At 32.9% G+C, this 11,817-nt stretch overlaps 5 protein-coding genes across 5 annotated transcripts; 1 reads left to right on the forward strand and 4 right to left on the reverse strand.

Annotated features, from left to right (window-relative positions):
• Positions 1 to 91: 91 nt before the first annotated feature.
• Positions 92 to 801, reverse strand: DFA_07107 (uncharacterized protein; the record flags this gene model as incomplete). The annotated part of the gene is made up of 2 exons (XM_004366918.1): positions 92 to 456; positions 534 to 801. 2 exons carry the CDS (start codon positions 799 to 801, stop codon positions 92 to 94), a joined length of 633 nt encoding a protein of 210 aa, XP_004366975.1.
• A 217-nt stretch (positions 802 to 1,018) lies between these two features.
• On the reverse strand, positions 1,019 to 2,120 carry thyA (thymidylate synthase; the record flags this gene model as incomplete). The annotated part of the gene is made up of 3 exons (XM_004366919.1): positions 1,019 to 1,465; positions 1,552 to 1,772; positions 1,850 to 2,120. The coding sequence occupies 3 exons, from the start codon at positions 2,118 to 2,120 to the stop codon at positions 1,019 to 1,021; spliced, it is 939 nt and encodes a 312-aa protein (XP_004366976.1).
• Positions 2,121 to 2,675: 555 nt separating this feature from the next.
• DFA_07109 (TMS membrane protein) lies at positions 2,676 to 4,698 on the reverse strand (the record flags this gene model as incomplete). Its single annotated transcript, XM_004366920.1, has 5 exons — positions 2,676 to 3,757; positions 3,855 to 3,889; positions 3,938 to 3,995; positions 4,110 to 4,188; positions 4,690 to 4,698. 5 exons carry the CDS (start codon positions 4,696 to 4,698, stop codon positions 2,676 to 2,678), a joined length of 1,263 nt encoding a protein of 420 aa, XP_004366977.1.
• Positions 4,699 to 5,829: 1,131 nt separating this feature from the next.
• On the forward strand, positions 5,830 to 6,300 carry DFA_07110 (uncharacterized protein; the record flags this gene model as incomplete). Its single annotated transcript, XM_004366921.1, has 2 exons — positions 5,830 to 6,078; positions 6,160 to 6,300. 2 exons carry the CDS (start codon positions 5,830 to 5,832, stop codon positions 6,298 to 6,300), a joined length of 390 nt encoding a protein of 129 aa, XP_004366978.1.
• Positions 6,301 to 6,611: 311 nt separating this feature from the next.
• Positions 6,612 to 11,126, reverse strand: DFA_07111 (uncharacterized protein; the record flags this gene model as incomplete). Its single annotated transcript, XM_004366922.1, has 5 exons — positions 6,612 to 8,290; positions 8,375 to 8,446; positions 8,520 to 9,436; positions 9,505 to 10,210; positions 10,355 to 11,126. The coding sequence occupies 5 exons, from the start codon at positions 11,124 to 11,126 to the stop codon at positions 6,612 to 6,614; spliced, it is 4,146 nt and encodes a 1,381-aa protein (XP_004366979.1).
• Positions 11,127 to 11,817: the final 691 nt, after the last annotated feature.

Below are 11,817 nucleotides of genomic sequence, written 5' to 3' on the forward strand. Positions count from 1 at the left end.
TTAAAAAAAAGGAGATGAAACTTCAAAAATAGTTTTATTGTTTGTGTTATTCTTTCGTTTCATTTATACATATCTGATTTGATTTATTTATTTATGAATTTGAAGGAAATACATTAAAGAAATGATATATTTCATCTTTATCATAAACAGCAACTTTGGTAGTACAATTTGAACATTCAACTGAATAATAATCTTCTTCTATCTGTTGATCATCATTATCATGATCGTCTGTCGTTGCTATCGATGTTGGTTCTTTTCCATTTCCATTTCCTTTTCCTTTTGATTTCTTTGGATGTTTCTTTTTCTCTTCTTTATAGACCAATTTAGATTGATAATCAATAGTACAATTCTTGACAAACATTGCACGGTATTGATTCTTGTATAAATCATGTCTCTGACAATCAACACACAACAATGTAAAACATGCTGGACAACTTAAATAGGCATCTGTTTTATCTAAAGAAAATATAAAATAAGAGAGAGAGAGTAAATATATATCAAGGGTTGGGTTGGATGGGATGAGATATACATACTTGTAGATTTAAGATTCTTATCAACCCATTGTTGATTCAAATCATCTTCTTTATCGTCATATAACAGTTCATTTCTTTCTTCCTCTGTAAAATCATCCTTTGTATCAAAGTATCCTACTTGTTGACTGTCATCACCATCTTCATCAGATGATTCATCATCTTGAAATTCATCATCACTATGTTGATCAATCGTTTCAAGTCTTTGTTGTTGTTGTTGTCGTCTACTCGATGATTTCGTACTTAAATCATCATTCTTTTCTAGATTCATGACATATTACTACTCTAAACTAATATATCTATATCTATGATTATTTATATATATATACAAAAATGTTTATGTTTTATTTCAAAGTGTGAGACAACAACTTGTTATAATGTTAAGTTTGAACACAAAAAAATCAATTAATTAAAATTTATTTTCTTTTCTTTTCTTTTCTTTTTTTTTCAACAATATGATAATAGATAGATAGATTAGTTTGGTATAATTATTGTTTCTTTTCTTCTTGCTGTTGTTGATCTTTTGATGGAATATGATCAGTAAGATTCAATAAAGTAGCCTTTTGAATCCATTCTTCAGTTTCACGTTTGTTGGTCGATTGAATTGGTTTTCCGGTACGGATGGCTTCAATTTCGAGACGAGTCAACTTGACACTCTCAAAGGCATAGTCCATAAAGGCTTCACATGCAACTGGGACAATAGGACGAATGAGGGCAAAGATAGCATTGGCATAATCTCTAATCTCCTTTTGTGAGTGGCTGTCCATACGCAAACGAAGGAAATGGAATAGATTGTGTAGATCAATCTTCCAGTACCATTCAGTGTACACGCTTACCGGTAACCCAATACGTGCCAATTCTCTACTAACTCCTTTATCCAACAAGTTATTATAGGTCTTGTAACATTCTTCAGCTTGATCTAAATAATCTAAAAACTAAACAATTGGAGAAATAGAAATTACAAAAAAGTTAGTATATATATATCAAATATGATGTTTTCATCATCATCATCTATTCATACCTCTTGAGCAGTTTTAGTATCCATTTGATCTTCACCACCTTGTCTATTGGATGTTGATTGTTTTCTGACATCTTCGACCGATGGATGATAGAACTTGTCTGGCATGACTGAATAACGAGCACTGTATTCATTGACATTGGCAGTACGATGTCTAATCCATTGTCTAGCAATAAAGATTGGCATGACACAATGGAATTTAAATTCAATCATTTCAAATGGTGCTACAAATCAATAAAAAGTAAAGAGTATAAAGTAAAAGTTAATATTTCTATTTCTCTCTCTCTTTCATTCTACATACAAGTATGTTGATGACGATATAGGTATCTAATGAGACCAGTATCTTCAGTAACCTTTTTAGTTCCAGCACCATAGGATACTCTGGCAGCTTGACAGATTGCAAAATCAGCAGTTTGACCAACTGGTGCCAATCTTGGCATAGTATCAACGAGAGCTACATTTCCATGATCGTGTACTTTTACCTCCCAACGATGTGATCCTTTCATTACATCATAGTATTCTGTTTCATTGGGTGTTTCAATCACCGTAATACCGTCAGTTATAGCTTCCATTATTATTATTATTACTAATTATTATTATTATCTCTTTTAAATGTTTTTAATTATGATTTGTACTACTACTACTATAATAATATTATATATCTATGTAATTTATATACCTAGAAAATAGAATGAATGAATCATTGATTGATGGGGGGGTGGTTGATACTGACAATACTCCTCTATCAGGTGGTGGTTTGATTTCCCGCCATTTTTATTTAATTTTTTAAAGTGCTCCTCAACGGCAATTCAAAAGCTTTGGGAAATGGAGATGGATCCAAACACCCGTGCATATGATCAAAAGCTTTGGTGGTGATGAATCATTCACCCTGATGTATATACCAACAACATCAAATATATAACCCACTCCAATAGTGAAGTGAATCATCATTTTCTAAAAGAAGGAATTGGATTGTACAATATTGTTGTTCTCTAAAATGATTTATTATTGAGTTGTAATTACGTGTGTCATGTGGAATTATATTAGGTTAGGATTGGATAGGATAACTATGATCTATGACGATAGGGGGAATTGTGGAATGTTGTTTTTGTTGTATGTTTGTTGTTTTAATCCCAAGATCTATTTGGGAATAAAGCAGGACCGACTAAAGTCCAAAGATATAATAGATGAACTAGCCAACCAGATACGATTTTAACCCAAACTGATACGAGACCAGAATCGACATTGATCGATGCACTAGAGAGACCTCCAATGGTAGACCAATTGGTGAGAAGCATACCAATGTACATGGCACCAAATGCAAAGGTGATGTGGAAAAAGGTGTAGCTGTAGGCGACTTCATGTTTTTCATCGTCTTCCATTTGTTGTGGGACGTCATCATCGTCGTCGGAAAAGGCGTTGAGACTAGAGTATTGGGGACTGTCAGACTTGCCGAGTAACTCGGTCGAGTCGGATGCTCTAAAGGCACTGTAGCACACAGAGATGATGGTAAAGATGGCACCCATAATGACAGTGTAGTTTTTGGGGTCTTGATTGGCCATTGTCGAGCATGTTGAGGCTGGCTCACTCATAATGGCACTGTACACTAGATAGGTCGAGTAGAGCATGACTACACCCGACTGTAATAGACCCGATGATGGACGATACTCTCTAATTCTCTCATTGACCGACAATACACCGATAATGAGTGACAGGCCCAAATTGAAAACGACAAAGAACTGGTTGATTGAACATGTCTTGCCCCACAATACCAACATTGTGATGGTCAATGCTAGTGCCAGACAAATGGTACCAATCGAAGCCACCAAAAGAACGATATAGTAACGGTTGCTCGAATGTCCCTCATCTTCAATCTTGGAGACGAGTTTCTCGTTGAGTGTGTATCCAAATTCGATCAACAGTACCAATTGAATCAAGATAAATGCTGCTGCACCAAACAAAGAGATCCATCCATAATAGACAAAGAATTGATTGGGAATAAAGAACGATGCAAAGATGATACCGGCCAACAAAACAATCTTTACTGGCCAATAGCCATCTTGTATCTGTGCTCTTGGATTCTCTGTGTTTTTGACACCAATCAATATCAATGCCAATAATATATGATATACTGCCAACCCAAATGTTAAACGATATACTACCAATGCTCCATAACATTCATTATCTTGTTTTGAACAAATTTGTAATACTAAATAAGAAAAAAGAAAAAGAAAAGAAAAAGATAAATGTAAGTTTATCAAAAGTAAAAAGTAATCAAAAATCATTTACAAGTACAGATAGCATACCATCAATATCGGCAAACCAAGAGAATGCCCAATAACTAAATACATAAGATAATACAGATATGATTAAAAAGAATAAAATATACAAGGTTCTAGTACACGTTGACTTTTTTAAAGACAATACTGAACCACAACAAGAACAACCTAAATTAAATATATAACAATTCAATTAGTAAGTTAATCAAAAGTGTACATATTATATAATATAATATATATTCATTCATTCTTACCTGCACAACAAGCAAGTGTACTACATGCTAATATGCCACACATGGTATGATGTCTTTCTTTTCTTTCTTTCTACTGTATCCTCAATCGCGATTGATATTATATAGATCTATATAAAGAGAGAGTTTTAAACTAAAATAAAGTAGCACTGAAATACTGAGTAATAATATAATGATATAATATAAATATACAAATGTTTAGAAGATACAAAATAATTAATAAAAGTGAATCGGGAACACACACAAAAAATTTTCCTTTCCAACAGTCTTGAAAATAGGGGAATAGTTCATTCATTCTTTTAACAAAGAAGGGATATAAACAATACACTTTACAGATAGAGATATAATTGTAAAGACACAAAAGATCCCAAGATTAATATATATATATAGTTTGATAGTGAGGTGGATATGTAGGATGAATGAATATGTATTAATAATACATCTTTTGTGTTGTATTGTAATAAGTTTATTCATTCAGAGTCACATAGCACCTTATTACAATTGTGTAATATAACCATTAATGATTAAGTTATATTTATCAATCTATCACTCACACACACGCATGTGTTCAACATTGAACACACAATCTATAATAGAAAAGAAAAAGATACATCATCCATCTTATTGATTTATTGATTTATTGATTTTATTGGCCATGGTAGATGACGTCTTGTAGCCTTTTTATTATGACAACTCTTAATTAATATTAATAAACATATGAACAAAAGAGTTGTTATAACAAAAAGACTATATTCAAATCATACTGCCACCATATAAGCTACGACCAACCCATCAAACCCGGGTGACCCAATGTGGAATGGATTTGTTGAAACATATAGACGTGCGTATGATTCGTATAAAAATTACACCCCCCCCTCCTTCAATTGCCGATATGAATGCAGACGACCAGAGGCATTGCGCTCCTTGTAGATGTGGAACCCACGGCATTAGAACCCGAATGTCCTTTCTTTTTGTGGAATGTTGTCTTGGTTCCAGTGTCTGGTGCATAACACTGTCGAGCCAATAAAAGCAATACCAAAAGCCTCCATTTTGGATTCGATTGCCTTTCTTTTTATGGGTGAATCCTATATAATAATAATTGGAATGGAGAAATATCTTTTGGATGACCTCTCTGCTTATTACCGGTCCCCAAACTTGCTATAGCTACACGATGCAGAATCTGGCAGATCTTTCTGGAAAAATCATTACAACAAGCGAGTACGATAGAAAGAGTGCAAACTACTTGATGATTCTAGTTGGGTTCTAGACAGAGTATCAGTATCCATTGCTTTTGTTCTATAGGTGAATGGTGTTTAAACAAATGATTAGTAATTATCGATTGAAAGTTCATTATTATGTTTGACTTACATTGATTGTTGTTGTTGTTGTTGTTGTTGTTGTTCATTGGTGATGATTATATCTTCAGCTCACTATTACTGTTTCCCCTCAGGTCAACTATATATTAATAATAATGATTACTTTACAAACAACACAATAATTCCTTCTCTTTCACTTTTAATTGTTAAAAATTAAAAATAATATTGTCAAAACGACGTAATTTCATTCTGTCTATCAATCAATCAACCATATCTCCCTATCTTATCTCTCTATCTCTTTTCTATCTATTTTTTGGGTGGTTGATGAACAGTAGTGCTGGTAGTAGAATAGTTGGTGGCATTGTTGATAGTATAGGTAGTAAAAGGGTGCTTGTAAACTATTGGTCGATATACTTTAAGAACAAAAACAAAGAGATGATGAGCTACACTCCCTCCAACTGCATTCACCTATACCGTGACTTGCTCAGAGCTGCACGTCTACTACTCGTCGATAGCGCAAGAAAGGATAGATCCTTTTCACAAGTCTGCAGAAATCAAGTTCGCGATCGTTTTAGAGAAAACAAAAGCGTTGTAGACACACAAATGAAGAGATATCTCTTTGATCAAGCCCAAAAAGAATTCTCTCATCTTAAATCTTTATTGGAAAATGATAGTTTAATCAAGGTAAATAGAGAGAGAGAGAGAAAGAGAGATGTATATGTTAATAATTATATTAATTATGTTCAATCAATTATATATATTTAGTACCCAAATACAATTAGAGTTTTACCAGAGGCTGCAAAGAAATCAAAGATCCTTTTATCAACTTCATCACAAGAAAAGATTAAATCAAAGAAATGGGGTCTAATCGATAGAGTAATCTCAACTTTTACTAATAATAAATAATATAATAATAATAATAACAATATATAAAACATAAAACACCTGGAAACAATCGATTGTGGATTATTATTATTATTTGATAATTTATTTATTTTATTAAAGAAGAAATACTTTTTGGTAATGTTATTTATATTTATATATATATTTATAAAATATGTGTTTTGTATTATTCCAATTAATTATTTAATTAATATTTGTTTTTTATATGTTTTTTTTACTTGTTTTACTTGTTGTTGTTGTTTTTGTACACCTTTTTTTTTTTGTTCTTTACAATTCATTCTTTTACAAAGTGATCCTATTATTTGTTTTGTTGTTTAGGATGACATGATAGTTGTTGGAGCATTTGAAGAAATATTCAATTTGGATGGTAAGTCTGTTGATGAAGTGGGTGGTTGAGTGGTTGATGGTGTTTGTTGTTGTGATGTTGAGGTGGAATTGGAATTGATAATACTATCAATCATTTTGTTTTGTTGTTCGTGATGATGATGATGATGAACTTGTTCTTCTTCTTGTTCTCTCTCCTTTTCATCGTCTACTTGAACAATCATTTTCTTTGGTGTTGTTTCAATCATATCAACATCTGTAATGGTACTAGTGTTACCACCGTTATTGACACTGGTTGCTGGTTGCTGGACCAATTTACTTTGATTCTCTTTGGGAGGAGGAGATGAAATGGAAGAGATGGAAGCTTTTTCAAGTTGCAACAATGATGGTGATGATTGAGAGGGAGTAGAGGTGTTGGAGTGATGGTTAGAGAGCAGTTGTGAAAAGAAGACATAGAGAGGATTGGCACCAAGCGACGAGATGACATCAGAGCCATTGTGCATTGGAAGAGGACTGGGCGTTGGTGGGATGGTCGATCGGATGCCAACAGTGATCATTGACTGCACTGAAAAGAGACAGTCACGAATCGTAAACTGACTCTCTTGCTTGAGTGCAATCGGAGACTTTCGGTGAAGGAATCTAAACTCGAGTCCGCGAAGTTCAGGTGTTTCTAAATCCTCAATCTCCTTGCGCAACCACTTGAGGTCGACATCAACATTGACCTCCAAGAATCCAACCAATTGTTGAACTCTTTCATCGTGGATATTAATCTCTACAGTTCCTTCATCAGCAGTTTCTTCATCAAATGATTGTTGTTGACGTGATGATAATGTTGTTGTTGTTGTGGTTGATGTTTGATTTGGTGTCAAGTTGATATTGGTTCTTGGTACATATGGTGTGGTTGATGTGGTGGTTGATGAAGATGTTGTTGACGATGATGATGATGATGAAGATGTTGGTTTTGGTTTATATTTAATTGATATATTACCATTTCTACTATTATTATTATTATTATTATTATTATTATTATTATTGTTGTTGTTTTGTGATGATTGTTGATTAAATAATGGTGGAGTAGTACTCTCACTATTATATTTACGTTTGTTACCACTATTATCCTTTGTTGAAGGTGTTGACATATCCATACACATATCTTCAAATTCAAGATTATTATTATTTACAAAATTACTATTATTATTTTCCCCTCCTCTATTGTTATTACTGCTACTATTGTTGTTGCTATTACTATTATTATTATTATTATTATTACTATTAGTGTTGTTGTTATTATCCCTATTATTAATTATACCCATACTCATATCTTTAAATACCAAATCTTTACTTGATCCAACATTACTATTGGTATTACTGTTGGTAGTGCTAGTACTACCGATACTACTACTGCTACTATTGTTGTTGGAAGTATTTAATATTGGTTGATTGATTGTTAACTTCATTTTCTTTGTAATCTTTGCTTCATCATCTGAAATGATATTTCTGTCGTCATCATCAATAAACATATTAGAGTTTGAATTGGATGGAACCAAAGCTGATGAATTGGAAGAAGTTGAAGACAAAGAGGCAATACCTCCTCCTCCACCGCCACCACCACTCAATGAAACATGGTGTGATCCTTTTTTGTCATCTTGTCCAACATTACCCCACATATCTATAATTAGAAAAGAAAAAATCAATTTTAATTAGAAATCATTCAATTAAATATTTTCACAACAATTATAATTAAGTAACTTACTTCTACCAGATGAACAAAATAGATTTTTATACGATGATAAAACTCCACTAAGGTTCTTGTTCAAATAATCAACTAGAATAGAATAAGCAAGTAAGTATAAATATATATATATATTTTTTGATTTGTTTTCTTTTTCTCAACATACTTGTTTTACCACCTAATAAAAGGGTATTTGCATTTTCAGAGATAAAAGAATAAAGAGCTTTGTTTGAAGAAAACTTTTGACCACTTGTTAATTCCAAATTATAAAGAGTGGTATGAACAATGACCTTCCATGATTTTGGTAAATGTGAAAGGGTCGAAGCCTTTTTCTCATTACACTTTGAACATTGATAAATATATCTAAAATCAATATGACTTGGAATAATCATCTTTGGTTTACCTTCTAATAATTCAGATGCAGCATTTGGATATTGAACTTTACAAAGACTACATTGCAATGGAGTATATTTGGCTGTAGAAGTTTGATTTGAATGTTGTGGTTGTTGTTGACTATGATGATATGCTTGTTGAGTTGATGACGACGAAGAAGATTGATGAGATTGTTGTTGAGATGATTGGTGTTGACTTCCACTACCATGATGATGATGATGTGATGATGATGATGATGATGGTTGACTCTGAGAGGATGAGGAGTGTTGTTGATGATGTTGTTGTTGTTGTTGATGATGTGTATGTGATGATGAGGATGACGACGATGATTGAATAACAGGTGGAAGACCTTCATCACCATCAGTATCAGTATTGACAACTGCAGCACCAGGATTCAAACGTTTCTTGGCCACCTCTTTGCTAAGTACCAAGATACCTCTGCTATCAAACTCTACACGATCACGTTTCTTTCTATTACACCACAATCGGTTGTTCATGACCGAGTTGACAAACAGACTTCTGCCCGACGACAAGATATAATTGATGATTGGTAAACTCACATCTTGCTTTGGATCAGACACCAAGTCCTTTTGATGTGATGCAATATACTGGAATATATCCTTTCTAGCATGATATCTAACTCCCTTTTCCATCTCTAGATTATGTAATGTTGTATGTATAATCTTTGTCCTAAATAAATCAAAAATATATACATTAATTAATTAATTTGTTTAATCACATGTTATTTGTTTACATACCAAGATTTAGGATGATGTTTTAAAATACCGGGACCATTTTGACAATATTTACAAGAGTATTCATAGTTTTTGTCAAATGGACCGGGAAGTACTCGATTGAGACTAAACTCGAGAACAATGTCGTTTTTACATTGGTTGCAGGTGATAGTTGCGGTCTTGTCGGCAGGTGTCTCTTCTCCTTCGGATTCCGTGTCTGATGGAGATCGAGAGGAAGAACGTGACGAACTCGAGATGTACTCGCGACGGTATCGACCGCCACCTCCCGAGTCACTGTCCGAACCAGACCGACTGTCACTGCGACTACGACTTCTTGATCGGCTACGACTGTGGCTACTACTATGGTTATTCTTTCCACGGCTACCACTACGACCACGACTATTACTTCTACTCATCATTCTATGGTCTTTATCATTGTTGTTGTGACCAATATTATTATTATTATTGTTGTTAGAGTTTGTTGTAGAGGAAATAGTATCACGATGCATTGCACGTTCACGTAGTGTTTCACGATCTTGCTCACCGCCACTACTGATCGTTTCAATGGCGTTAATGTTACCTTCTCCCAATGGAGAATCGATGTTTTCATTGTCCAAACTCTCGACTTCGCTCGGTCTTGGATTAGCCCATTTTCCAGTGTATGGTCCTCCAGAAACAAAATACCCTTTGTTATTAAAAAATGCCATTGATACAGCTTTTGATATATCAGCTGAAATCAAAAAAAAAAGAAAAAGAAGAAAAAGAAAAAGAAAAAGAAAAAGAAAAAGAAAAAGAAAAAGAAAAAAGGGGAAAGTTAATCAAAACTATACAACTATAACCTATATAATACATTATACTTTTATACTTTACATACCTAAAGATTTATCATGAAGGAAAACATTTGGATATTTGACAACATAGGAAGTGACTTCAGTATGATGAAAGAAACGATTACCAGTTAACCTTTCCAAGTTGTACAATGCAGTATGAATGACACATTTCCAAGACTTGCCAAGATGAAAGAGCATAGGTGTTTTAGAGGAAGAGCAATTCTTACAAGTAAAAGAGTACTTGTTGTCGTGGAACCCTGGTATGACACGTTCCGACAGCTCTCTTACATCTTGAACAATCTTTTGATGACATGTAGTACAAACAAGTGGTACCGAAGACGATGGTGATGCCAAATTGGTAGTTGCATTATTATTATTATTATTATTATTGCTATTGGTACTATTTGAAAGATGTGGTGGTGATGAAGAGTTGCTGGTCGATTGGCCGTCATTTGGTGTTGTCACTGTTGGGGGTGGCGATGTTGCTGTTTTTGAACTTGACATGTTTAAAGAAGTAGATTGTTGATGATTATTGTGATGTTTATTACTGTTAGTATTATTTGATGGTTGTTGATGATTAACTGTACTATTACTGTTACTACTGCTACTACTTGATGATGATGATGATAAAGAAGGTGATGAAATCAAAGTTGTAGATGAACTTGAAGGTGAGGTTTCAATGATTGTATTGTTGTTGTTGTTTAGTTGATGATTTTTTTTAGTATCTTCAGTTGTTGATGTTGATGTTGATGTTGATGTTGATGTTACAGTACTAAGGGTTAAATTGTCTCCAATATTACCTCCGCTACTGATCATAATTTCATAATGATCCCTTTAATAAAGAAGAAGAAGAAGAAGATGATGATGATTGATGTTATTTGATGAAATAAATAAATAAATAAGTTAAAGTTGTTGTACTACTACTTTTTTTTTTTTTTTATAAATAGAGCAGTGTAAAAGAAATTTAATTTAATCTAAAATTGATTTGATTTTGAATTGATTTGATTTGATTAATCTATCTATCTATCTTTTATATTAATATATATATATCTCTAGTAACACACACACTAACTTATAAATAAATAAATAAATAAATAAATGAATAACCAAAGTCAACCAACTAACTTAATCTTTTTTTTTTAATGAATGAGAAAATAAAAATATACACTTGCTAGTAAGAAGAAGAAGAAGTTGTCCTTCCTATTATAAAATTTTGTGATCACAAAAAATAGATAGCTCACTAGAAAGAAAACAAAATAAATATTATTAAACCCCCACAACCAATCATCCATCTTTTTTTTTAGTTTTTGATCCAACCACCCCACAACCATTTCTATGAGAGCTTTTTTTGTTGTTGGTATATCTTATTAATTGTTTGAAACCTTGAAAATAAAATTCTTAGGATTAATCTCATTCGGATATTATAATAAAAAAAAAAAGGGAAATTTGTCACAGATTATACAGACCCTCTTCACCCCGATGATAGTTTGTTTATTTGCCTTCTCTT

Source organism: Cavenderia fasciculata, assembly GCF_000203815.1.
Source record: "Cavenderia fasciculata unplaced genomic scaffold Scf_ET2XIPL01CNAVH-3, whole genome shotgun sequence".
Classification (NCBI taxonomy): Eukaryota; Evosea; class Eumycetozoa; order Acytosteliales; family Cavenderiaceae; genus Cavenderia; species Cavenderia fasciculata.